We start from the raw sequence: 27,866 nt of genomic DNA on the forward strand, positions 1-27,866 counted from the left end.
GGCAGCAGTTAATCCCAGATAATTGCATCCAAAATAAAATACCTAATATATGTGTATGCTGAGTATATAAATACTCACACATATATATAATGTATATGAAAAGTTATGTTTATATATTACACATTTTATGTATTATAAATATATACATTTAAATATTTACTGTGTGTTTGTTACTTTATATATACATAATAAATATACATAGTACACACACATGCGTTATTTAAACAAAAACATTTTTTTTGGGATGCGATTAATCACGATTAATCATTGCCAGCACAAATTTTTAATAACATATTTCATGGAGTGGAAATATTGTAGTCTGTGTCAGCTTAATGTATAATCATAATGCCATCTGTGTTTACAGATAAAGCTGATTTGTTGGAATAAAAATATACTATTTCATTTTTTTGTTACTTCTGCAGTAGTGCCAGTATCAGCGTTTCTTTAAAGAGTAATACCTAGACTTGCACCATTTGTCTCCTTTCCCCCTTGTTTTGATATGGTTTCTAGAGAGGCTTTGTTTACAATAATGTTTCTAATGTATGGTATAAAGTTGTTGCTGTTGCTGCGTTTATTTTGTTCGGTGCATTAAATAATAAAAATGCATTTGTGTTTGTAGGATTCTGTCTTGTTTAATGGAGCATCTTTACACAGAGAAGATGGTTCAAGACTGTGAACACCGTCTTCTAGAGCTGCAGTACTTCATTTCAAGAGACTGGAAGTAATCAGCCCAACCTTTCCATTTCCTTTTTCCTTACGTGACCTTACCCGATGACCCTTGAAACCCCCTCTTATGCTTTGAAGTTGATGTTTTTGCGCGTGTTTGTGTAATAAGAGCGCTCAAATCCATTCAGTCCGTCGGAGGTCATCATTGTACGTGTTAAATAGCGCAGCACTCGTCTGCAGTTTGATTCGTGTGTCTGACGCGACCTTCACCGTCTCTCTCATCTGTTCGGTTTGAAAAGGATGCCCACACAGTGCCATTATAATAAAACCATTAGATGGTCATAACTTCATTCACAGCCCATTAGATTCAAGTGGTTTTTAATTAGAACAGTTTGAAGCAGCAATTTGGTTTGATGGTCCATTGTGACAGGCTGGCTGTGTGATGCTTTGTTTGTTACAACCCCACAGAGACTCTTGTTCTCTTCTCTATTGTGACCAAATATTGGCAAAAAAGCTGGATTATTTTATTTTTAATTTTTTTGTGAACTGGTTTTAGATGCTGATTCACGCAACTAGCACTACATGTGTCTAATGGAAGACTTTTACAAATATGATTTTAATCGATCAAAAATACAGCAACAGTTTTAAAATATTATTACAGTTTAAAATGTATAATCCATAGTAAAAGTAATTTTAATGCGTTAATTGCGCCTTGTAATTCACCTTATAATGCATTGTATAATCTCAAATAACTCAAATTATCAGTTCATTGTTACACTATGCATATTCAATTAGAATTATTTACAACAAAATATAATGTATTACAACACACATTATGAATAATTATAATGCATGGTACCCTTTAATCGCCGTTTATGATGCATTACACATTAAGGGCTATAAATAACATTTTTGCCAGTTTTCTGTTTGAATATATTTTGAAATGTAATGTATTCCTGTGACACAAAGCTGAATTTTCAGCATCATTACTCCAGTCTTCTGTCTCACGTGATCTTTCAGAAGTCATTCCAATATGCTGCTCGAGCTATTTCTGATTATTATCAATTTTGAAAACAGTTGTGCTGCTTCATATTTTTGTGGAAACATGCTACATTTTCTGGATTCTTTGATTAATAGAAAGTTAAAAAGAACAGCAGAATTATATTTAGCAGCAGTAATGCTGAAAACAGTCATGCTGCTTAATATTTTTGAGGAAAGTAAAACATTTATACCAAAAATATTTAATGATGATTTTTTTGATGAACTGTATTTATTTGTATACAAAATAGCATCTTTTGCAGCATTAAATCAGTACTGTCACTTTTGAGTAAGTTAATAAAATCATTTACAAAAAATGTAGTGCATGTTATGCTGTGCTGTATGTATACATATAGTTATGATGATTTTACAATTCTACTTTCATATCATGAAGTTGGAGGTTGAGGTTAAAAACTGGTTAGGCATGTGACTCATGTCTGTGTATTTTTTTCCCCCTCTAGGCTTGATCCTATCTTATACCGTAAATGTCAGAACGACGCGTCCAGACTGTGCTACACACCTGGCTGGAACGAGAGCAGTGAGCTCATGCCTGCTGGTGCCGTGTTTTCCTGCCTCTATCGCCATGCTTATCGGACAGAAGAGCAGGGCAGACGGGTGAGAAGCACAAACAGTGTTCATTTTAGTCAATTCTTGATAAAGCGCCCCGATTATGGGTTATGAAGAGTTCATATTTTGGTTTGGGGAGTCACCAACAACAGATTGACATGAATGCAAGGTCAAAAAACACTTTCATTGTTTTATAGTATGCATTTATTTTTATCTTATTTGCTCCCAAATGATTCATTTAGCAATTCATTTTTTCAAACCCCTCTTTTGTGTGACGCTAATCTGCGGTGATTGGTCTCTTTGTCTCATTTTCAGTCCATCATGCCTGTAATGCCTTGTAAGCGCTGTGCTGCTTTGGGTACAGAGTTACTGGGAAGACCGCTATTTTAACTCTCCTAAAGCAGCACCTAGTGGCAAAGAATTCATTGGTCGGACAATATGTCAACGTGAAACGGCTTGGGATGACTCGTTTCAATGATTCAGAGTCGACTCTTTGTTTTGAGAGAGAACTTTGTACACGGTGAACTTTCACATTAAAAACTTTGCAGGGTGTTTTCATTCACTCAGAGCTGTGTTATGCACTGCATGAAAGACCATTTCCAAAAAAATACTTCATCGGGGTGCTTTAAGACATGAAAGAGCATGAAATCTGGTCCACCTTACAGTTTATTCTGTCTAGGAACTACTTACTGCGTACAGAAAACAAATAGACTTTTATATGAGAGAACAAACATCTAAAAGAGAGAGCTTGTGATTTTGTTTTCGTACATTGTTTGCAAAAAAATTGGGCCGCTATTTACATCAAGTAAATCCGTGTGTAGCTCACCAGGGACTGTAAGGTGGAAGTGCAGAGAATTCTTCACCAGAGAGCTCTGGATGTGAAGTTGGACCCTGAGCTCCAGAAACGCTGCATGACTGACTTGGGCAAATGGTGCAGTGAGAAGACAGACACCGGACAGGTACACAAAGAGTTTTGGGATGAAACTCTTAGTTTTGCGTGAGCATCAGTGCACAGTGAGCATCGTTTGGTCGTTTTGTCTGCCTCAGGAGCTGGAGTGTCTTCAGGACCATCTTGAGGACCTGGTGTCAAACTGCAGAGACGTGGTGGGCAACCTGACAGAGCTGGAATCTGAAGTACGTTTCCTGTTCCACACCACAGCACGTACATAACCTTAGAGTTGATAAGGTATAAAGGGTGAGGGCGGAAAAGAAATTGCTTGTAAGATAGTATCATCTGTACTGTTGTAGTGTTGCTTACTGTTTATATACGAAGAGTTTATTTGCAAGAACAGATAATTCTGTAGGGTTTTTTTTTTTGTTTTATTTTAAAACATTTTTTATTATTTTATCATGTTTTTGTGATCTATTGTGTTATTTAAATGTAAAATTAAAAATAACCCAAATGCTTTATTGAAATTAATTGGAATGCACAATGAAAAAAACAGTTTTTGCAAAGGAACTATTCATATATTAACATTTAAAATTAATACTTTTATTCAACAAGGAAGTTAATCATTGATGAACAATGACAGTAAATACATTTATAATATTACAAATTTTATAAATGTTACAAAAATGCTGTTCTTTGGAACGTTTCTGTTTATCAAAGAATTCTAATAAAAAAAATGTGTTAAAAATGTATCATAATGAATGCTTAGAATAGTTTCTGAAGGATCATGTTACATTGTAGACTGGAATAATAATAAAAAAATTTAAATTTGCATCTCAGGAATAAATTCCTTTTAAAAAGAGATGACCTTTCTTTTAAATTGTAGTAACATTTTACAGTTTTTACTGTATTTTTCATCAAATAAACACAGCCTTGGTGAGAATATGAGACTTTTTTCATTACATTAAAAGATCTTATATTTAAATATATAGCATTTAGGGATTTTGGGAACAAATGATCTTGATTAATGGTTCTGCTGTTGTGTTTACAGGACATTCAGATTGAAGCCCTGCTGATTCGAGCCTGCGAGCCGGTCATCCAGAGCCACTGCCGCGTTAGTACTGCCATCACACACATCTAATCATTCTCTGTATTTTATTTTAACTCCTCATATCGGTCTATTTTCCAGGATGTAGCTGATAATCAGATAGACACAGGGAATCTCCTGGAGTGCCTGGTGCAGAACAAACATCAGAGGGAAATGAATGATAAATGTGCTGTGGGCGTCACTCATTTCCAGCTGGTAAGCCAGTCACAAAACTAATTTCCTTATGTTAAATTTGAAATGTTTTCCGAAATGTCATGCTGTTCCAGCAGAGGCCGTGCTGTATGATTTTGGGTTGGTTTGGGTTATCGATGGATATGTTGACCGTGCTAATTAATTGCAATTTTGAGATTGACTTCACATTTTGCATATACAGAGATATTGTGAAAATTAGATGCTCATGGTTGTTATTGTTAACTAATACTGAAGCAAAAATAAAACTTACACCATATCCAATATATCTATTTTAATACACAATATCTATCTGTCTATCTATATAATAACATATCAAATAACACTGCTATCACTTTCAATAAATTGCATTAATTTATACAATGAATACAGGCTGATGTGGACTTAACTGTGTTCTATCCAGCAGTTTATATAGGTTTTGAGATACGGGATGTATTTCTATTTTAGCTGTGTTTTTGCTTGTGTACCCTTCAGGTTCAGATGAAGGACTTTCGCTTCTCCTACAAGTTCAAAATGGCCTGTAAAGAGGACGTACTCAAACTCTGTCCCAACATTAAGAAGAAGTGAGTTCACAAATCTCGCAGGCTTCGAAACGTTCTGCATAAACTCCGTTTGAAATCTGTCGTTCAGTTTCGATGGCGATTTATTTGTTATGTAACATCTTTTCACGGAGGCTTAAATCATCATGGCCTGTCTGTGCGTCTCCTGTTATTTTGGCAGCGCTCGCACAAATTCATCCTCTTGAAGCGCATATCTTCTGCCTCAGTGTTTCAGTGCCCTCTTCATGTGTCATTTGGTTATTCTTCCACCTCAGGGCGGATGTGGTCATCTGTTTGAGCACCACAGTGAGGAACGACACTCTGCAGGATGTGAAAGATCAGCGAGTGTCTCTCAAATGTCGGAAACAGCTGAGGGTGGAAGAGCTGGAGATGGTAAACTCTCTCTACTCAAGTTAAATCGCACACATCGTTCAGACCCTTTATACTCTACACCAAAAGTGGGCTGTAATTTATTCGATCATGTCCTAAAAGTACCGTTAAAATGTCATGAATTTTTTTCATATATTACTCGTGCGCTACGTTCCAAGTCTTCTGAAGCTAAAAGCTCAGATGTCACACTCTCTGTTTCCTTTATTGGCAGTCAGAGGACATTCGACTGGAACCTGAGTTGCACGATGCTTGTAAGAAGGATATCAACAAGCTTTGTTCCTCTGTCGCCTATGGAAATGCTCAGGTAACGGTTTACTTTGATCTTTTACTTTTCTAGATAGCTTTATTCACCCACCTGCAGCTGCTGCGTGCAGACGCATGATGAAACCTGTCCAGTTAGAGAAAGAAGATTCCCACAGTCATGGAGCACCTGGAAATAGGAGAAAAGTTTATTGAAATTTTCAGGTCATGAAAATGCCTTTCAGGCTCCAACATTGCATCTCTATTTTTTTTCACTAGGAGTAGCAATTTATATTTAAATAACAAAATATTATTAATTAAATTCCAGAGATTTCAACAACAAAACAGTTAGAAAATTCCATTACTTAAAAAAAAAAAAAAAAAAAAAGTCATTAAATTTCAAAAACAAGTCACATTTTTAACATTTCTAAATTGTAACATTTGTAACATCATGAATGTGTTTAACACTCGTAAATAAAAATGTTACAATTAAAATGTAAAATATGTCAGAATACATTATTATTAAGTCTTTTTTTAAATTAATTTCATGCCATCTTGAGTTCCACTTAAATGCATGCATAGTTGTTGTTGTTTTTTTATTTAACTTAATTTTGTAACATCATATATGTCTTTAACATTTATAAATAAAAATTTATTTTGCAGATTACATTTAGATTTTTATCTGTTTTAGCTTATTGGAAAACTCCTCCATTAGTCCTCATAAAATAATTAAAAACACTTATTAGGAGATCACGAAAGGCTGAAAAACATTACATTACAGCCAGATGGTTTAAACCACATAGCAAAATACAAAATTCATATTTTATATATATATATATATATATATATATATATATATATATATATATATATATATATATATATATATATTGTAAATTTAATATTCATGTTATGCAAAGCCAGATAGTTTAAAGCATGTGTTTGCACACATGCAAAATACAAATTACATGTTATACAAAGTAGGATTTTTTTTTGCTTCCTACATATTCCATTTTCATGTGTAACGCTCTTAACTTTTTCGCCCGGTCCATTAAAAACCTAGCTATAAAAATGATTCAGCCATAAATCATGTTGACACAACCGCGAGCACTTTAACATACGACCACACATGTTTACATAATAACACAATTTTTCAGTAGTCAGCAACCTGGCAGGGTCCTGCTTAGTCAGGTAACAGCTTAGGTTAGTTATAAAAAAAAATAATGATGTGATATGCGTCTAGTCATGCCCTCTGACCTACATTAAAATTCCCTAATAAGAAATGTTCTTACTTTCAACACAATTCCTTTAACTACCACCTATAAAGTGGATAGAAAATATGTAGAGCTGTCTGTTTCTAGTGTTAATTTTGTGTGGTTATTTAAAAAATGCATTTAATCATGACTATTCACAAGAAACCTTGCCTAACCTTACCTTGACAGCCTAAGTGGAAAAAATAAAATGCTGCAGCAATGCAGAACAGAGCCCTATTAACCAACCGTTGGAGAAGACCTTCATTACCTGTTTTCAGGCCTTTATCTGTCCTCTTCTTCTCAGATCATCGAGTGTCTCAAAGAGAACAAGAAGCAGCTATCCCAGGTGTGTCATCAAAAGATCTTCAAGCTTCAGGAAACCGAAATGATGGATCCAGAGCTGGACTATCAGCTCATGAGAGTGTGCAAGCAGATGATCAAGGTGAGCCGTTTCAGCAGGTAACTAACTTGGGGCAAGTTCTGCAGTTCCTTTAGGTCGTATCCTGACATTTCTTCCATTAGCTAAAGCTTTCCTGTCAAAGCGAATGAGCTGATGGTTATAAACGTACCCTGGACTGTCAAAGATCAATAGTAATGGCTTAACCCCGGTGTTTTAATTAACTTAAACTCAATAAGATCAACATGGGGCCAGAGTGAAGCGGCTGAGAGATCGGACCTGATTTGGAAAAGAGTGTTAAAACGTTTAAACCACATAACGTTGTCTTATTACAGACATTGCAGAGGGATTGAATCTGCCTTAAAGTCATTCGGGCTACAAATGCATGCTGAGTGGCTACGTACTTGCTTTTCAAAGAGTCTGTAAACTTGTATTTGTTTTCCATAGATAGCCCGGTCACTAGTTACGTCTCTTTCTCCTTTTCTTCGTCCTTCACAACATGTTTGTCCTTGGTTTAGCGTTTTTGCACAGAGTCGGATGCTAAGAATGTGCTGCAGTGTCTGAAGCTGAACAAGAACAGTGAGCTGATGGATCCCAAGTGTAAGCAGATGATCACCAAGAGACAAATCACTCAGAACACAGGTGAAGACCAAACACCTCAGATAACTATAGCTAGTTGAGCCATCTAAATCTCCCATTTGTGGTTCTGAAACTCTCTTGAGTTCTGTCTTTACCTCATGGCCCTGAGTCTAATACTTTTTGTTTTCTTAAAGCATCTGCATTATTTCAACTTTTGTAACACTAGTGTTTTCATTCTTTTTGGTTTTTTTTAGACTACAGGTTGAACCCAGTGTTGAGGAAGGCTTGTAAAGCAGACATACCCAAGTTCTGTCAAAGCATACTCAATAAAGCCAGTGACGCCAATGAACTGGAGGGTCAAGTCATATCCTGCCTTAAACTCAAGTATGCAGACCAGGTATGTGTGTCACTGTGTATTAGCAACAAATATGTAAGGGATTATTGTATAATTTTATGTTACTATAATGACCATCAGACTGTACCATATATCATGTTAATTGTACAACTACTTAAATCATCACTGTTAATATATATATATATATATATATATATATATATATATATATATATATATATATATATATATATATATAAATTATACAAATATACAGCCAAATATATATATACTTAACTTTTAAAAATTGCTTTTGGCATTTAAAATAAAATAAATACAATTGATAGATGAAAAATGAATAATGTAACCCTAACCCTAAGTCTCTGCAAAAATGTACTCAAATTAAAACAATAAATGCTTAATATAGTATAGTTTAACTAGTTTAATAATAATAATTTAATAATTAATATTATTAAACGTGTTTAATAAACTAGTTTAATAATAATACATTTAACATGAATAATAAAAATTTCAGCTTAAATAAAGCTAAAATAAATTTCATGAATTAAATTTAATTATTAGATAAAAAATATGATATAAATAACTCACAAACTTTTAATTTGAAAAATCTAATTGAAAGTTATAAATGTTGACTAAATGTTTTGCAAAAATGACTTTAAACAATGGCTGTTTTTAACAGATTTTCTTTATTACAAAAATGACATAAGCCATTAAAATGACTAAAATAAATGGCTTAGTTATTAAAAAATGAATACGAATATTGATAGGCAAGTTTAAATGCTATTAATTATTCTACAGAGTGGAGTATTAAACACATGCTAGTCAGACATGGAAGTTCTTTTATTAGCGTGAGAGTGGGAGTGTTGTATTGTGGAAATGCAGACTGTTTAACGGTTTTAAAATTGTGTTTGTTCCCAGCGGTTGTCGGGAGACTGCGAGGATCAGATCAGAGTGATTCTCCAGGAGTCGGCGCTCGACTACCGGCTCGATCCACAGCTCCAGGTTCACTGCAGGAACGAGGTGAGCGGGCACACGGGCTCTGTCCCAAACCCTAGTGAGCCGTATACTATTCACATCTGAGTGAAATAGAACGGACATTTTCTTGATTCTATCACTCGGCTCACAGCAAAGCATTTTGGGATTGCATTAACTGCTAATGATACAATCTGAGCTTTAAACTTCTGCTCAAACTGCTGATATAAACCAGTATAATTTTGCTGCCTGCTATTTTAGTGATGCCTAAAACGCTGTAGAGGTAAGGAGCTAGCAAGTGTTTGGAACGAAGCCCATGGCCTTCGATACATAGCATCTTTTATGAGGTCTAACGGTCTGTTTAAACACGTCAAGACACTCATTCTGAGCTGCACAGAGAGAGCGAGGGGGCATCTGAGAATCACTCCAAAAGATCGTCCAAGCGATGTTGAAAGGAACCTTTTTTTTTCCTCTTTGTCCCTAAAGAGATTCTCTGATTCTCATCTGCAGTGATATTTCAGTCCTGTTTCTGAAGAAACGAAAGGAATTCATATGTAATGTCACAAGACAAGAACTAGATTTCCAATTCAGTCGCGTTTATAAACACATATTTTTATAGAGATAGATTTGTTTTGTTCCTTAGGTTTATCAGGGTTGCATTTACGTGATGAAAATACAATAAAATTAATCATTTAAAATAGCCGTTTTCGCTTTAAATATGCTTTATTTAAAAGTAATTTATGATCCTTTAGAAATCAGTCTAATATGCAGGTTTGCTGATCATTTCTTGTTATTATCATTGTTGAAAATTGTTGCGTTTAGAATTTATTTTAAATAGAATTTTTGTAACAATTACTGTTACTTTAAACCAGCTATATCATTAAAATATTAATGTAAAAAAAAAAAAATGAAACAAAATTAAATAGCTTTTTTTTTTATCTGATTTGATGGTTATGTATTTTAAAAATTTAATTTGCTCATGGTTTGGTTAGTTGAACAATTGTATATTTTAAATGTCTTTTTTTTATTTAATTCTGCCAGAGTTATTACAGAAAACCGCTGCACCAAAGGTTTTGCCATCTTATTGTTATTAATGAAAGATTTTTTCTAGTGTTATTGTATTAAGTCTGTTTGATCTGCTGTGCAGCAGAAAGTGTTGCAGATGAATATGGCTGGTTTGTAATGCTGCGGGACAGGAACAGGGACCCCTCCTCCTGCAGCCTGTCTGAGAAAAGCCCTTTATTTATGATCTCCATGAGCCATAGGCTTTCAGGGAGCAATCCAGCAGAAACATGTGAAATGGGTCTCTTGATGGATCAGTAAAGAAAATCGAGTGTGATCTCTGGGTGATATTCTGCTGACAGGAGGCCACATGAACAAAGACGAGGAAGACTTTTAAAAAAAAGAAAATGGAGATTTTATATCTGGAGTCACTCCGTAACTTTTTTCTGTTTGTGTGTGTTAGATCACGCGGCTGTGTGCAGAGGAAGCTGCCGCGCAGGAACAGACGGGTCAAGTGGAGGAGTGTCTGAAGAACAACCTCCTGAAAATTAAACAGGAGGAGTGCAAGACGGTACAGAACACATCCTTCACCTGCTACACACTGCTTTCCTCTGCATCTGTTGCTATAGAAACACCATCCGTTTTTGTATAAACCCACACCTGCTGTTCTGATAAGAGGAGATTCCCCAATTAGACACATGGGTGGATGTTAGATTTATATATAAAACATCTACCTCTGGTTTCACAGACAAGGCTTGAGGCTAGTCCCAGACTTAAATGCATGTTTGACTGTATTAATAGCTTGCTCTCACATATCTTAAAATACACCAGTGCCTCAAGGTAAACACATGTAACATTTTAAATATAAAGCACACGCACACACACTTTATTTAAAGGAATAAATTGCATCTTAAAATATATGAAATTATAAAGTAGTTGTGTGTGTGTGTGTGTGTGTGTGTATATATATATATATATATATATATATATATATATATATATATATATATGTGTGTATATATATATATGTATATGTATATTATGTGTATATGTACATGTATGTTGTGATATGTACATAGTTTCTATTTTTAAATTAATTTTATTTAATATTTTATTAACCTTTAGCTTGGACACACAAAATCTATCAAAAGATTCAAAAATATGAAGCAGCACAACTGATTTCGACATTGGTGGTAATATAATTATTCAAACATCCAGTTAAACAAAACAGTCACATTCTAATTTCATTCATACTCTATCAAAAGTTAGTCTTTTTTTTTTGCTGCTGTCTCTTTAAGAAACAAGAAATTCAAGTGAAATGAGCAACAGTCAACTGTATCAATCTGACACGTACAGGATGAGTCTGCATTTCATCCTCTTCTCCTCGTGCAGGAGGTGTTGAATATGCTTAAAGAAAGCAAAGCAGACATATTTGTGGATCCTGTCTTACACACGGCCTGTGCTCTGGATCTGAAACACCACTGTGCAGCCATCAACCCTGGAAGAGGCAGACGTGAGACTGGCTTTTATATTACGCAATACAAAAAAAAAACAAAACAATAATAGTAATTTTATTAAATATCTTGCTCAACATGGGTGCATATTAAACCTCACTTTTTTATTACATCATTATCATTTCAGTTTCCCAGTTAAATTCAATTTCTATTTGAGAGTCAAATGGAAAGTTATGGGACGGTGTGTTTACCCTGTGATTTGTAGCTCCTGACTCTCCGTGTTTGAAATTCTTTCCCAGAAATGTCCTGTTTGATGGAAGCTCTGCAGGACAAGCAGGTGCGTCTACAGCCGGAATGTAAGAGAAGATTACAGGACCGCATAGACATGTGGAGCTATGCAGCGAAGGTCAGTGCACGTCATCCAGATGGACAACTATTAAAAATGATTCTTAACTCTCTTTACTACATAACAGCCCAGCTGTAAAACATATTTTAGTTTGCATTAAAGTTATTGTCTTTATTAAAGTGCCCCTAATATTTTGATTTTGGGAGTCCCAAACAACAGCAGTGCATAAAAATAAATAAAAATAAATTTTAATTATTGTAACAGTATGCAGAAATTATTATTATCATGCATACCTCTGCAATAAATGTATTAATATAAATTATTATTAGAAAATAATAATTATTATTATTATTATTATCATCATCATCATTATTATCATTATTATTATTATTAAAGGAATAATAGCAAGAATATATTTTAAAATAAATAAAACTTTATTATTATTATTATTATTATTTAAACAAATAATATTAACAACAGTAAATTAATATAATTGAATTTATAATTAATATAATTCAATTTTACTATTACAATTAGACAATTAAAATATTATCATTATTATTGTAAAATTATAACAAAAATAAATTATTACATCAAAGTAAATTATTATTACTAGTATTATTACTCCTCTTACAAATATATGCATGTATGTACGCATGCACATTTTAGTAGATTATTTGTATTATTGAAAATATGTTATACTTGATATTTAGTGGTATTATATTTACGAACCAAATTTCACCTTGAGAATGTACTCTGAAGAATGTTCAATGAGTTCTAGTCTGTGATTTCCCAGGTGGCCCCAGCTGAGGGTTTCTCAGACCTGGCTGTGCAAGTCATAACATCACCCTCAAAGAACTACATCCTGTTCGTGATCGCTCTGGCCGTGTCCATGCTCTTCCTTCTGGGGCTGCTGTGTGGCCGAATCACCAAACGTGTGACCAGAGAGCTGAAAGACAGGTAGAGCGAGGAATGCCGCCCCTCCGCCACTTCACGCATCATTTCCTGCCCTCGCTGTTCTCTGTACTCAATCCCGCGAAGACTCTGGGGGGCCGTCGGTGGGCCGGTCCGTGTTTGGAACCCTCTCGAGCCCATCCTGCCCCGCTGAAGCCCAGCTCAATCCAAACACAACCTTCGAAACGCTTCTCAGACAGGATCAAGATCGTTTTGGGACATTATGCCTTGAGTATGTTTTTTTTTTTGTTGTCGTTGTTGTTGTTTTGAGAGTGACAGCCTTACTTCTTGACTGTACTATGGTCATGTGTCAATGCAGTATTTTTATCGTTGTATCTTTTTCCATTTTTTGAGAACAATGAGGCTTTATCAGCAGCTTACATGAAAATTCGGAAGCCATCTTTACGTTCGTTTTTCACTTCCGTTTTTTAATTCACAAGGTGGGATTCAGTTTGGGTGGGATTGGTTTTTGTGTGTCTCTTGACGTTGTGGCAATGGGGAGGGAAGATGGTTTTTCTAGATTAATAAAGACCACCACGTGTCAGGATCGTATTAGTTGAGATGCAATTAAGATACGTTAGACATCAAGTGCTAAACTCGCAAAGTATGATATAATAATAGACAGTGTGACAGTCAAGGCAGTTTATGAAAGGTTAAGATAAACAGAATGATATTTCAAATGTCTTGAGTGAATCTCATAAAAACATATCCATGCTCTAATATATATTGGCTATATATATATATTTGTGCATTACAGCTTCCCCCAGAATTCCTATTACACCTGCATATATCACTCCATAAATCACATAGTTTTTTTTTTTAATTGCAGTATTTTGACACTTGTTTTTTTTATTTAAATCAAAAAAAGCCGGAAATCAATTTTCTTCAAGCACCGTTTATTTTTACTTTGACCTCAAATATGACGAACATGGTCTTGGTTTGTGAGATTCCCCCACTGATAAGAAAGTTATAAACGTATGGTTTGCACATTAATAATGCATTAGACACTAAATTATTAATATACGAAGAGAACGCAATTGAAATAGACCTGTGCCTCTGTCAGAAGGTTTGATCGTCCAGAGCCAAGTTTCCTGCGGACCAACATTGACTGAACAGAACTGTATACCCTGTTACTTTGAATGTTCACAGGATGATTGCACTTTTTTGATGTTTTGTTGCGTTCGGCTTAAGCCTTATTTATTGTTTACAACAAACGTGCTGATCTTGGTTTCGAATTTGCGTGCCTCTGCGTGTGTGTGTGTGTGTGTGTGTGCGCGAGTGTGTGTGTGTGTGTATAGAGATAAATGTGTTTTAGGACTTATTTCATAGCTATGTTCTAATGTTGCCTTTTCTCTTTCTCTGTCATACCAGTGAAAGGAAACATTCATTGGCGGCTCTGTATTTTTTCAAAGCTGAACCCACAGACATCTCTAGTATGAAACGGAATGACATACTTGTCTTTTCAATTTGTTACCGAGTTACTCTGACAATAACTGTGACGATTATATGCATAGCATTTGCTGAATACAAAAGGTTTTTTCTAAAAGTCAGTGCATGCTTTTTTCCCCAGATCATATCACGTTCTGCATAACCTCACATACGCGTCGCTTTGGGAGAATGCAATCAGGTGATTCTCATGAAATCCTGTTCTGGGGCCCCAAATTATTTTTTAATCAGAGTATTTTTACAGTTAAACCAGTTTCCATGAAAATAACAGCGCGGAAACCGATTACACACGGACATGAATTATGATTCAAGTTTCACTTTTTGAAAAAACGCTTCTTTTAATGGGTTCTGTGGGATTCACCCTTTCATTCTCTTGTATTTTCTTGACAACAGCTGTACCACTATAGAGAGGCTTTCCATGGATTTAGTTTGTATATTCTGTCTCTCAAAGAGTGTGCAAAGCTCTATGAAACTAATTCGTCCACTCTCCTCGTATTAAAGGGATAGTGCACCCAGAAATGAAAAATCATTATTCGCCTTCATGTTGTTCCAAACCTGTATGCGTTTATTTTTTTTTTCTGCTAAAAGGTGTATTTCGAAGACATTTCAGTTTGTATTAACATTGTATTTTTGTTCACATCGTTGCAGCATTCTTCAGCGAAAGGTTTGAATGCGAGTAAATAAATGTTTTATTTCTGAGTGCGCTGGCCCTTTAATAGATTAAAAAATTTCTCAGATTCCAACATTTGGGAACAGATTTGTACAATATTTAGCTTCAAAGCTGGAGAGGCCACAGGCGCACTGCTTACCTCTAGCATTGACGACCTCAATGTTATTCTGTAAATAATAGATCTAATGTGCAAATCACAGAGTCCGTGATTTCTGCTTGATTGGAATTTGGACTGTAAAATTCTACTGATCACATGATCATGTTTGACTATATATTGTAGATAAGTATATGTCAAAGGTTGCGTTATTCCACATATATTTCTCCTGATTCACGTTTTTTGAGACTGGTTGTCATGATGATCTGTTTTAGTTTGACTGCTTTTGTTTCTTTACTGTTTTGCATAAATAGTTTATAGTGGGTTTTTAATCATCGGACTGTAAAAAAAAATCACAAAGCTGACAGGGATGGGTTATAGATCAAAACAAAGGGAGCCTGTTTGATCTGTGCTATAGTGTGGAAATTAAGTGATCCTTAAACATGATCCTTGGGGAAGGTGCATGGAGTATCAAGTCTTTCCAACCCCTACAGCTAGTATACTTGCTTTCTCTTTTCTTCCGTTTTGTTTTAAATGGTTTTGTTTTTTAATTGCGCACAATTCGCGTTGCCAGAGATTTTCAAATTCAGGATTTTTTTTGTGTCTTCGTGTTGAGTGAAGCCACAAGCAAAGGCAAAACCCGACGACACTAGCGCGGAGCCGAAGATGATCGCGCTTTGTTTCAAATGGCCTTTCTCTGCTCCTCTGGACTGTAAGCGGCTCCGGTGTTTCTCATTGACCGCGAATGGACTAAACGTCGTAAAAAGGTTATGGCTGTGATGTTTTCTCAGTTTCTTCATCTTGCCATGTAACATTAATGTGACAAATCAGACTTTTTGTTGGTTTCCCTAATTCTGTACAGATGAATTATCAGTTTAATAAAATGCTGTAGATTTTCTTAGCATCCTGTTTCGTCTCCAGTTTTGTGACTCGTGTCTGTTGTCGTAAAAGCAATTTCCGACTGGCATTTTCAGTTCTTAATTAACTCGAAACATGCCATATGTTGACAATATTTTAGAACAAACTTGTTTTCCTAATTTTTGCTGAGAATGTACTCAGACCATTTAAGATGTAGTTGAGTTTATTTATTCATTGGAACAGATTTGGAGACATTTCGACATTTGCTCACCAATGAAATGGTCTGCAGTGAATGGGTGCCGTCAGAATGAGAGTCCAAACAGCTGATTTAAGAACCTCACAATAATGCAAAAGTAGGCTTAATCATATTGTTTCATTCTGACGGCACCCACTCGCTGTAGAGTGAGAAGTTGATCGTAATGCAAATGTTTTTCCCAGATTTGTTCTGATAAGAAACAAACTCATACGTAATGGATGGAAGACACTACATGAACATCTGCACTGATCTATGGTTGTCGGTGAACTAATTAATCACAGATTAAAAGTTTAGGACGTCTCATTACAGTCGGCAGAGGTGTTCTCTTGAAGACCGGCGGTTTAAAACGGTTCCAGAAAGTAGAAAAAAAAAATAGTTAATATGGTTAACGATGATCTGTTTCAATTTGTTTTGTTTTTTAAGGGGCCTCTTCACAAAAAAATTCTGTTCTAATCCATCTGAACACGCATGATGATTACTAATACAACTGTACCGGGCCTCGGGATTGCTGTCGCTTGGGCTGCTGCCATCAATTATTATGATAATGAAATACTCTATGCATGGAATAATGAGGCACTTGTCTTAGTCAAAGCCAGTCTTCCTCTGCATTAAGAGGCTTATGTAACCCAGGAGGATCTGGATAATGAGAGTCCCAGAACTCAAAATGGCATAACATGAATATCAGGATGTCTTAGTGTGGTTTGTCTCCTTTGGTTTTTTAGCGGCACTGGAGCTGCATGAACAAAACCTGATGATGTTCTCCAGCATGACTTGAGATGATCCTCGGAGCAACAGGGAGGAGAGAACACCTGATTATCACATGAGCAATTCTTATTTAATTAGCGACCTGGAAATAGAGCATAATCTGAAAGGTGTATTTTGGTTTGGTTTTCAGTGTCTCTTTGTTTCAAATGTTTCGATATTCAAAAAACGTCTTAAATTCGAAATTGAATTCCAGTCGTTTGGAGCCAGCAAATCCCGACGGTTGTACTTCTTAAGTCAATCTAAAACATTTTTAGACATTTACTGTAAAATAAATCAGCATCGACCATCGATCACCGACCGAGTGCTGTTTTTACTGCCACCTAGTGCTGTTTGGACCGAAAGGCTTTTCTAAATGTGGCCAAGGTTTGTGATGGACCAACGGGCAAAGATTAATGACATCAATCCGGAAGGGCTTAGACATAAATAACTGCTGGACAGCCATAAACGTCATCTAATTTATTAACCACTAGCCATCCGTCATTCACCCATCCATCCAGATTTACCAAGAGGTCAGTACTCGCTGCAGAAAAAAAACAGCATGTGCAGGTTAAGTATATGTTTTGAACCTTTTTTTCAGCAGGGCTGCGTGTCCTGTACCTCGTTCAGCCTTCGTGTTTTCTTTATATCCGCAGAACGGACGGATTTGATGATGAAAATGATGGAGCATTAAGTTTGGCCGACTTTTTATTGTATGCGAAATAATGTGTGAGCTGTTCTTTAGTAGAGTATATTGGTAGGCCTACCTATAGGCCAGTGCAATATCTGAAATGATGTTATGAATATAAAGGAGAACTGTCTCCCAACTGAGCCTGGTTTCTCTCAAGGTTTTTATTTCTCCATCCTGTGACGGATGGGGTTTCGGGTTCCTCTCGTTTGCTCAGCTGGGGACACTTCATTTCCAGAGACTATCGCTGATTTGATTACACAGACCGTCTCTGTTTTTAATAAAATATCAAGTGCTTAATCTTGTCTTTATATACATTACTATCACTTACTATTCAATTCACTTACTGCAAATACTTTGATACTGTTCAGTGCTTTGACACATTGTTATATAAATAACAATACATAAAATGTTATATAAAATAATACACTAAAAAAAATGGATATATGAATTAAAGTGATTGATGGGTTGATTGATTAAATATATCCAGGCAATATTCTTTAAAAATAAATAAGACAATGCTTTAAGATAGGTAGTGACAATTATTTTACTGCTTTATCAACTATATGCAGATTGAAGATTTTTGTTACAAAAACTTATATAATCCAATATACAACAAACAAGGCATCTGAAGGCCTAAAAATATATATATAATAATAATAATTGTATTTTTATCCTTTTTATACATTTTATAAATAATAATAAATGTATTTACATTTTAAACATTTATTTTAATTCAGTGCCAGAAAAACAAGAGGTATTACACAGTCATATAATTAACAACATTAGCTTCCATGGAAAAAAAAAAAAAAAACATTTCAGTGCTTTTACTTCTTTTTTTCTTTTTAGTTTGTTCCAAATAGTTTATGCTTATTTTTACATTTATAAAATTTTAAATTAATAAATAAGAAAAAAATATATTTTCATTGTAAAACACAATAGCGTAACAGTTTCATGTCTTGCTCTTCGTTTTGCAAAATGACTGTCAAAAGTAAAAAGTGCATCAAATGCAAAGATTTATATCACATACCCTATATTTTTATGTTAGTATGTTTCCAGGCCCTTCTAAAATACTGAGTAAAACATCTACAAACAAACGGAAACGTGTTTGTTTAGTCTTTTTTTCTAAGCGTGGCGCTCTTTCAAAAGTCCCGCCTTCGGAAGGCATATCAGCCAATCAGACGTCTGCACACCTGATTATTGACAGGCGGAGAAAGCTTCTCATTGGCTATGAAGTCTTCTGCGTCTCACGCAATGCCTTGGCCTGTGGCAGAGGCGAGTGTGTTTTCTCAGTACAAATATTTCAAAAATAGGGCACTTTATGTGTGGTGTGGAAGCAGGTGCGTTTCTCTGCGTGTTCTGTGGCTTCAATCAGTCAAAACTTGCTTTGCTGATCTAGTCTAGATTAGCGTGCTGTTAAATGACTACCTTGTCAACCATAGCCAACTGGTTTCATGGGTGACTCTTCCTGGCACTTTTTTGAGTTTGACAGTCATCATCTTCTCAATCCTTGTGCATTTCTGGTGTCCAATGGGTGAAAGAAAGGGTTCGGAACAACATGAGGGTGAGTAAATGTAGTTTATTATACACATTTTTTTGTGACCCCTATATGACCCCTCGATCTCATTCCAGCATGCACTGGGCTTTAAATAGTTAAACAACTACATTTAGACACTGTTTGCTGGTTTTATTCGTGATTATGATCTTGTCGGCATGGTTAATATATTGTGGCCTAGTTTTGTCAGGTAAAGTTTGTTCCTCTCTACAACAAAATGATCAGTCATTTGACTGTTAACTTCACTGGGTTTCATGAGTAAAAGTGAGTATAGTATACTAAGTGATAAACGCTTATGCGTGGTAGGTATTGGTTTTAATGCTTTTTGAAATCTTTCAGGCCTTCCTATAAGAAATGCCCACACAAAATACGCAGATTTAGCAATTATAATGAATCACTGAAAGACATTTCAAATATGTGACCAATAATTCATATTTTGTTTCACGTGCTTGCGGTTTTATTGACTTATGAAAGTGCAAAATTGTATATGCCTGCTATTTAAGTGACAAGTTATCGGTTCAAGATAAAGTACTTTGATTTATCTATACTGAATTTACATTATTTAACAAAACAGTGAAGAAAATGCATGTTTGCCCAAATTAAACCTTAACCCCCGGTTTCACAGACCCTAGGCTTAAATGCAAATCTGAGCTGTTTCGACTGAAACAAACGTGCATTGGCTGATCTTAAAACATGTGGATAATGATTTTTTTTTTAAAGGCTTGTTTCTAAAAATGACTTGCATGTCCTAACTGAACTGTGGCCTGAGCCCCGTCTATGAACGCGTGTTTTGAGACTGTCGTGTAGTTCTCCGTGACTCCAGCAGATGGCGCTCTTTGTACAGACTTTACCCATTTTATTTTCCTCCACGTTTTCACGTGAAAGCCGCATCCTGTGTAATTTCTCACTCCATCGGCGACCTTAACATATACTTTATCTTAGATGCATATAAACCACCAGAAAATTCTGGAATATAACGTTTTCTGATGCACTCGCGCTTCGTTCCCCTCTATATAAAACTACATCTTCCGCTTCTGTAGCAGTCCTTGCCATCTTATTTGCTTTTTCAAATTTCGTTTTCTTGGATTTAAACCTGTAATCTGATCTTGCCGCATTTATTGATGAATTGTCTAAATTCAAACCAAACCTGTCATCCAAAAAAAAAGCAAATCATTTAGATGTCTCTGCCTTAAATATTTTCATACCATTTTTATTTTTGTGTTTAGTAGCGCTCCTTTAACTTTAAATCGAGGTGCATTTATTTGTTTTCTTGAAATGATAATTTGTGCAGATGCTGCATTTGAAGTAAGGACTTATTTTATATTGTTCACAGCCTTTATAATAGGGTTATATATGAATAATTTTTTAGCGTTATTAATATCGTGTCCAATTATAGTATGTGTAACGTGGGCAATGTTATATAAAGTGTTTGCAAAAAAAAATGCATTGGGACGGTAACAGATTTGCTCGCGCGCGTGTGTGTGTGTGTGTGTGTGTGTGAGGGGCAGATAAACACATCGGGCTGCTCTGGGCTTTTGTCCTGGGGTCGTGCACTTGACCTTTTGTCTGAACCGCGAACAGCTGCCGCATCACCACTGTCTCCAGATATATGAGCACCGCGGAGAAATCGACACGGTTAAAGTTCAAAGACCGTTCGCGCCATTAAAAAAAGTTATTGATATTAAGGCAACCAATTCATGCCCTTTACGCGAAGCGTTAGATTTCATAAGGCTCTGCGTTAGAGATGCTCGCTGCTTTCGTTCGTTGTGACTGCTTTGATTATTAACGAATTAATTTCGAGAGAACGCGAATGTGTGGCGATACGTTTATGATTTTGCGAAAGCGCACGTCGGCAAATGTCCCGTAGCGTTTGATTCGTCTTCACGATAAACCTTTAAATGACAACGATTACACAACAGAAGGGGGTTTTATTGGTGAGATTAACTTTTAAAAATATGTAGCCGGAAATAAGACCTCGTGCAAAATATAAGCGTGTAACGTAGGCTGTTAGTAATAAAGAATATGAGGGTGATTATCACATTGAGTTATTTATGATAATTATTAAAAGTATTTGAAAAACAGAGCAGTATTTGTAAGTTAAAGGTGTTTTAAGAACGAACGAGCATCTTATTGACAATAAGGTTAGTTTTATTCTCATTTCACCAGATGTTTGTAATAGTAGTAGCTGTAATATAGGCCTAATAATTATTATTATTATTAAATCAGAACAGCATCACGTGTTAAATATATAGGCTGCTTTAAAGATTTGCCTAAAATGTGAAATGTTAAAATGTTCATTGCTGAATCAAAGCCCCGATATTAAATTTATAATAAGCGCAATGATACGCCGCTTTTTAATTCCGTGTTATATTTCAGCACAGGTTAAAATGCATGGACGTTTAAAGTAAAACGAAATTTTTGCAGGTAGAAGAAGATTCCCAAACGACTGTTGTTCATGTAAAACTCAATTTTTATTTTTATTTTTTTTTTACCGAAAAGCTGATCCTGTAATTTATAATTAGAATACGTGATATAATTCGATCTATTAACGACACACGTGCACGCGCTCTATCCGGGTTTCTTGTTGTTTCACGACAGCGACGCGCGCAAAATCCGACAATTAAAGGCTTAAAAGTGTGGCATGATAGACTATGACATCGAGATATTAAATATGAACGCAGAGGTATAATATATATATATATATATATATATATATATATATGATATTATATATATGTATACCCCAGTGATTTAAAATGACCCCAGTGATTAAATGACCTTTCTGATCCCGTCCGATCAATGCGTGGTGATTTCAGGCCGGTGGTTTCCAGTCAAGTTCATGTTCACAGCACCCGAATCTCGTCTAGTTTTTAGCAGAAAGCAGAACAATTAAAGGAGGAAAGCTAAGGAACGTACTGCGAGGTGATTGAAATAAAGGTTATTATTATGCGTCTTATATTTATTAATTTCCCGCGCCGCGTCGAGCGAACAGGGCCTGGTTTTAACACGGACACTAAATGCACACGATTTAACAGAAAACAGTGCGTTGTGAAAAGACCTTAAATAGCAATCGAAATGAAAATAAACGTAGCTTTCTACAGGAACAGATACATATATAGAATAGAAATGTATTTTTAATAGGGACTTACCTAAAAAAACCATACTGATGATGATGATAAAGAAGCCAAAGCCGAGCGGAGGGCCGGTGGTTGTCCTGTCTGGTGGTTTTGGTGAGGTTTGAGGAGCAGACGCTGTGAGACGGGGTGTCGGGCTGCTGTTTGAGGTTAAGGTCAGGGGTCAGCAGACAGACAGCAGTCAGGGGCTTTAGCCGCCGTTGGATGTCATATGGAGGGCAGAAATAAGGATTTACCATTCTATGAATAGCATCAAGATGCTTCAATCTCCACGGTTGGACATTCTGAGCAGAGCTGTGAAGAAAGTGAATGCGATTTTATTTGATTTTTTTTTTGTCCATTGGCGCAAGATCGTGATGAATTTTCTGTATGAATATTCACCAGCTATTCCTTTTTCTTTCTTTCTTTCTTTCTGAATTAAATGGCACGTTTGCGTAATACAAATCCGGGGTTAAATGCAAAAAGCGTATCCATAAAATGCGCCTGTGGCATCCGGCCCAAAATAATTGAATCGTCCTGAAGTTTGCATAAAAACAGAATTCAATATTTCCTGAATTTCGTATGCACTTCTGTACTGATAACTGATATTTTTGACCGATGTGCATTGAATTTACATTTTTAAAGTAGAAAACTGAAGTGAAGCGTTTCTCGCAAAAATGCATTATAATCAATAAATAATTTAAATAAATTTAGGAGACATTTTAGAACACATTTTAGGACATTTTCTATTAAAACCTGCCAAAAATCATCAGCCGGTCATCAATAAATGCTAATAATAATTTTAAAATCCAAATGCATTAGATGCGTTAATCTAATGTAACTCTTTATAGAGGTATTTGACAGAATTTTAATTTTATTCTGGGCATAAAAAGTGTTAATAAACCCATAACTAAAATCCTAGAAAGTTAATATACGTCTAGACTGGACTGTTCATATCAGGACAGTTGACTGAATCTTTCATACATGAATATGTGCCATTTTTACATGTGATTTTGTCCGTCCAATTTTTTTTAGATTTTGGAGGCACTGTGTTGAACCCCAGTTGTTCTCTCCAAAAACTCAAATAGAGGACCACGGTTGCCATATCAACCGGCCACCTGACGTGTTACTGTGGCAACAGCAGTATTAGACAGAAACCGCTTATTAGATGTCCCATCTAAGGGTGAGAGGGAAGGGTGGAGGTGGAGGGGTGGAGGGACATCTTGATTAAAAAAGAATGAAACAACGGATAATACTGCCTACTAATGCTACTAGTAAAAAGAGGAGAGACCGATAACGGCTAGTTTAAAACTGTGTGGCGGATATTAATTCCTTATAAGAGCATTAACCCTTTCGCTGCAGCCCTGCTCTGATGAAGAGCATCTTGAGACGGGGAGAGGAGCGCTGATACGGAGAGGGTGAGGTTTGTGTCCAAAGAAAAGCGTTGTGTCCAAAGCGTGTTGAAACAAACGGTCTGAATGATATTTAATAACTATGACACTGTGACAATATTAACCGTATTGTTGGTTAGTATTTCTGAACTCCAGTGTTGGCGGTACCTTCAGAGGTGGTCATCATCATCATCATCCTTCATTGTCAGCTGGAATATTTCATTTTATTCATCCCAAAGTGTTTGATTTGGGAGTTAATATATACGGGCAGCAATGTCACAGTCTGCAAAAACATTAACAATTTAATGTGTATTGTTCATGGGTTTTGTACGAACTTCTGGATGAGCTGATTTTTAATTTTTTTTATTGACAGCATTACAGATGCTGCTTATAGATATGAATCTATATTTAACCCAAAGCATTCTTATACAAATGATGCCAGATTAACGTTCTTGTGATTAGAAGTGTTTTTTATAAATATGTATAGGTACACGTATACACACACACACACATATACAGTATATGTATATATGTATGTCTATACACACACACACACACACACACACACACACACGTATATATATATATATATGTATGTATATATGCATGTCTACACACACACACACACACACATATATATATTAAAAAAGCTAAATACTAAATATGCACAAGATAAGGAAATCAGGGGTTATTGTCCTTTAGAAATGAGCAGATATTCCATTAATTAATAAACATCATTTTTTCTGTGATTGATTGCTGCTTTATTAGAGGTCTTCTGTATGATGAAGGCTAAATATGCACTAGGCTTAGAAAATCAAATGCAAATTAAATAATGCACCTAAAATATCCTCATATCGAACACAAAGGCAAGTTAGCCTTTTAAAAGTAGCAAAGATATTGCATTATTTAATATACATTTATGTGATTGATTAATATTTTATTAGCGGATTTTTACAATGGTGAAAGCTAAATATGCTTTGGACGAGGACATCAAATGTAAATAGAATAATGGACATAAATAACGCTGCTAAAAAGGCAAGTAAAGAATTAACATAACACATCAAGTGCCCTGAGTGAGTGTGAGTGTGTGTGTGTGTGTGTGTGTGTGTGTGTGTGTGTGTGTGTGTGTGTGTGTTTGTGTGTGTGTTTAGCGTGTTGGGGTAATTAACCCACATTAGATTAATCTACGAGGGTGGCATTTGTATCACAATGAAAACAGTGACCCCCAGCACAGCCGTGGGGCACACAGACATATAGAGGTCTGGCAGCGGGCCAGACACACACGCGTGCATAAACAAACACACACACACACACACACACACAGCACAAGCACATCCGAGATGCAGGGATTGATGCATTTAGATCCATCCCTTACTGAAGCAAAGATAGCGTGATGCAATTTTTTTATTCTCCTAAAAAAGTCTTTCGCATCAGTTAGCATGATTTTTGTACCGATTCCCAAGGCAGCGTTCGGTGATCCGGAATCATCTAGCAAATCTGGGGTAAACATTCCCACTTGGGAACTTCTGATAATTTCCTTCCAGAAGATTCAGATCCACAGCAGGATTTAGCAGCTATTGAAACTCCAGCCCGGATCAATAGCGACTGGATTTAGGGCTCTCGCGAGTTCCCTTATCCTCCCAACCTCCGAAGATCCTGAACACAGGTATCACATCGGGAACATAAATAGGATTTCCCAGCAGACGTGCATTATTCCGATTCCTTCTCTTCCAGCTGAGAAATGGCGTTTATGCAAAGCTCGGCTCGCACCGTGGCCCACATTCGTGCCTTCCGAAATAGCTCCTTGTGTTGTTTTACAAATAAATATATATTCAGCGTGAGTCATGAAATTACAAATGTTCTTCAGAAAGACCTGGCCTTGCCGCCGCCGCCCGCATTTATGTAAAGCACCTTTGGCTTAAGCATATAAATTTACACATTTTACAGACTAGTCCGTATGAATAATTTAGCTGAATTTTTGATTTACCTGTTCCATATAAAAGATTTAAACAAATCCTTGATGGTTATACCATAGAGCTCAACGTGTTCTAATCTCTAAGATAGAATGATAACCCAGAAGAAAAACTAGGTGCTTGTTTTTGCAGGCGGCGCTACATGCAAATAAATTCAGTACATTTTTATTTAAGCTTAACTGATCTGCAAAATGCACGTGACGACAAAGTGTGTTTAAATGATCCAAATAAGCATGCAATAAAGTTCAGGTGAATAAAACAACGTTAGAATAAATCAAATTGATATTGACTAATATTTTATTATTTAATATACAATAAGGTAATTTGTTGTAATTTATTCTGTTTTACAGACTTGCTGTTGAAGTCCACTTTAATGTTTGAAGTCCACTTTAACCCAAAGCATCTCGTTTGCATCCGTTTTCCGCGTCGTGTTATAATTCGGTTCCTGGCGTTAGAACCGAAAGCGTTTTTCAGCAGGAGAAATAGAAATGTTCCAGAAGCAGATGAAAAAAGACTGCAGCCATTAGGTGGCGCTGTAGAAGCACCTTCCTCCGTGTTCTGCTCACACAGTCGTCCAGCACGCTTCTATAGTTTGCCACGGTCCTGGAAACGCCGAAGTTGATTTGTGACTGCATGAAAAACAGATTTAAGATGAAAACGTCATTTGAATCATCACTCTGGTGATCCGCGGGCACGTGGCAAGAACTAGATTGCTTGCTTTTTTAAAAAAAAAAAAACTTACACAGAAAGTGTTTGGTTAATATTTTTGCTTACGCACAAATCACACCTGCTTATTATTTACAGTAAAAATGATGCTTTTTACGGGATGCGTGTTATTTCTAAGCGTGTATGTTGCTGTAATTAAAAAGAACAATTGTTATTAACCAACCACGCACACACACACACACACACTCACACACACGCAACATCTCTCTGAAGCAGCAGTGAATGCATGAATCAGAAGTTGTATTCAGCTGTTGGTCCATCTGTGGCTGATGAATTCTGTTCTTTTGTTCATAAAGTCTGTTCAAGAAAACGTCATTAAATGCGCCTGAAAATGATTCCGCCGCTCAGCTGATGCACGTGAAGAAATAATAAAAACTCTTATGTTATAGGTGCGCGGAAAAAACGGCCACTGCAGCACGATTTTGTGACGCACGATATTTGTAAATGAATAACATTTAAAAACGCAGTAACATGCGCTGTGCTTATATCATATACAGACTGTCCACATGCAAATATAACATTTACGCATCGTACTTTTGTTTTTGTTTGATTATAATAAACTTGAAATATATTTATATATATATATATATCCCTTTGAATAAAAATGCTTTTAAAATATTTTAATTTGCTTGTTTATTTATTTATTTATATATTTTAATTAATTGTAAAATAAGGGTGGCTCGGGTTCTCCAGCGCATAAGTTTAAGGAAAATATGCAATCTCACATTTAAGTTAGAAAAGGCTTTCGTGCATATTAAGCAGCAAAGAACTTGGATCAGTTCTTTATGTAATGCAGGGTCGCTTTTTATGACAAAACGGAAACGTTGACCATAACAGCTCGACAGCCATTCAAGCACGCGCGTGCACGGACACACACACACACACACACACACACACACATTCACAAAGAACACAAAAGAATTATCATGACAAAAGACACAAGTAGAGTGAAAAACACTTCAACACTCGCTCCTTTCATGTAGAACTTTTAATGGAAACAATTTTCTTCCTGCTCGTGCACAGATGAAACATATGCCATGTGCTGCTGGTAAAATATTGATGCGATTATTATTGAGATGTTGTGTATATATGCCATGCTCCTTTGGCTCGACCTTAAAGATCTTCTTCATGCAAGCTATTTATATAGTTATTTTAAAATGTGTTTTCCACGAAATTGTAACACGCTGGACATATTATTTCTTTTTTAAACATGAATTATTTGTTGTTGTTATTTATTATTGTTATTATCATATTATTAACAACACGTATTACTTATTACATTTGCATTTTTGTTTGCACAATATAATGTCCGAAATCCACTATTTAAAACCGGTTCAGAAGATGTTTTTTTTTTTTTATATGGGCTATATGTATATATTTTACGCAACGCTTTGGTGGAGAGGCGCTGGGAAGCAAC

The 27,866-nt window shown here is 35.8% G+C and overlaps 1 protein-coding gene across 1 annotated transcript in view; it reads left to right on the forward strand.

Annotated features, from left to right (window-relative positions):
* glg1b (golgi glycoprotein 1b) overlaps positions 1-16,049 on the forward strand; it is a 37,934-nt gene extending 21,885 nt beyond the window's left edge. The window contains exons 10-26 of the mRNA XM_043216819.1: positions 620-721; positions 2,166-2,319; positions 3,093-3,230; positions 3,319-3,405; positions 4,212-4,274; positions 4,350-4,463; positions 4,932-5,020; positions 5,272-5,389; positions 5,598-5,690; positions 7,184-7,321; positions 7,795-7,918; positions 8,110-8,252; positions 9,129-9,230; positions 10,648-10,755; positions 11,577-11,697; positions 11,938-12,044; positions 12,781-16,049. Coding sequence (XP_043072754.1) covers positions 620-721; positions 2,166-2,319; positions 3,093-3,230; positions 3,319-3,405; positions 4,212-4,274; positions 4,350-4,463; positions 4,932-5,020; positions 5,272-5,389; positions 5,598-5,690; positions 7,184-7,321; positions 7,795-7,918; positions 8,110-8,252; positions 9,129-9,230; positions 10,648-10,755; positions 11,577-11,697; positions 11,938-12,044; positions 12,781-12,948 — 1,969 coding nt within the window. The 3' untranslated portion in view covers positions 12,949-16,049. The remainder of the gene's footprint in view (positions 1-619; positions 722-2,165; positions 2,320-3,092; positions 3,231-3,318; positions 3,406-4,211; positions 4,275-4,349; positions 4,464-4,931; positions 5,021-5,271; positions 5,390-5,597; positions 5,691-7,183; positions 7,322-7,794; positions 7,919-8,109; positions 8,253-9,128; positions 9,231-10,647; positions 10,756-11,576; positions 11,698-11,937; positions 12,045-12,780) is intronic.
* The last annotated feature ends 11,817 nt before the right edge of the window (positions 16,050-27,866 follow it).

This window comes from Puntigrus tetrazona, chromosome 18, assembly GCF_018831695.1.
Source record: "Puntigrus tetrazona isolate hp1 chromosome 18, ASM1883169v1, whole genome shotgun sequence".
In the NCBI taxonomy this organism is placed as follows: domain Eukaryota; kingdom Metazoa; phylum Chordata; class Actinopteri; order Cypriniformes; family Cyprinidae; genus Puntigrus; species Puntigrus tetrazona.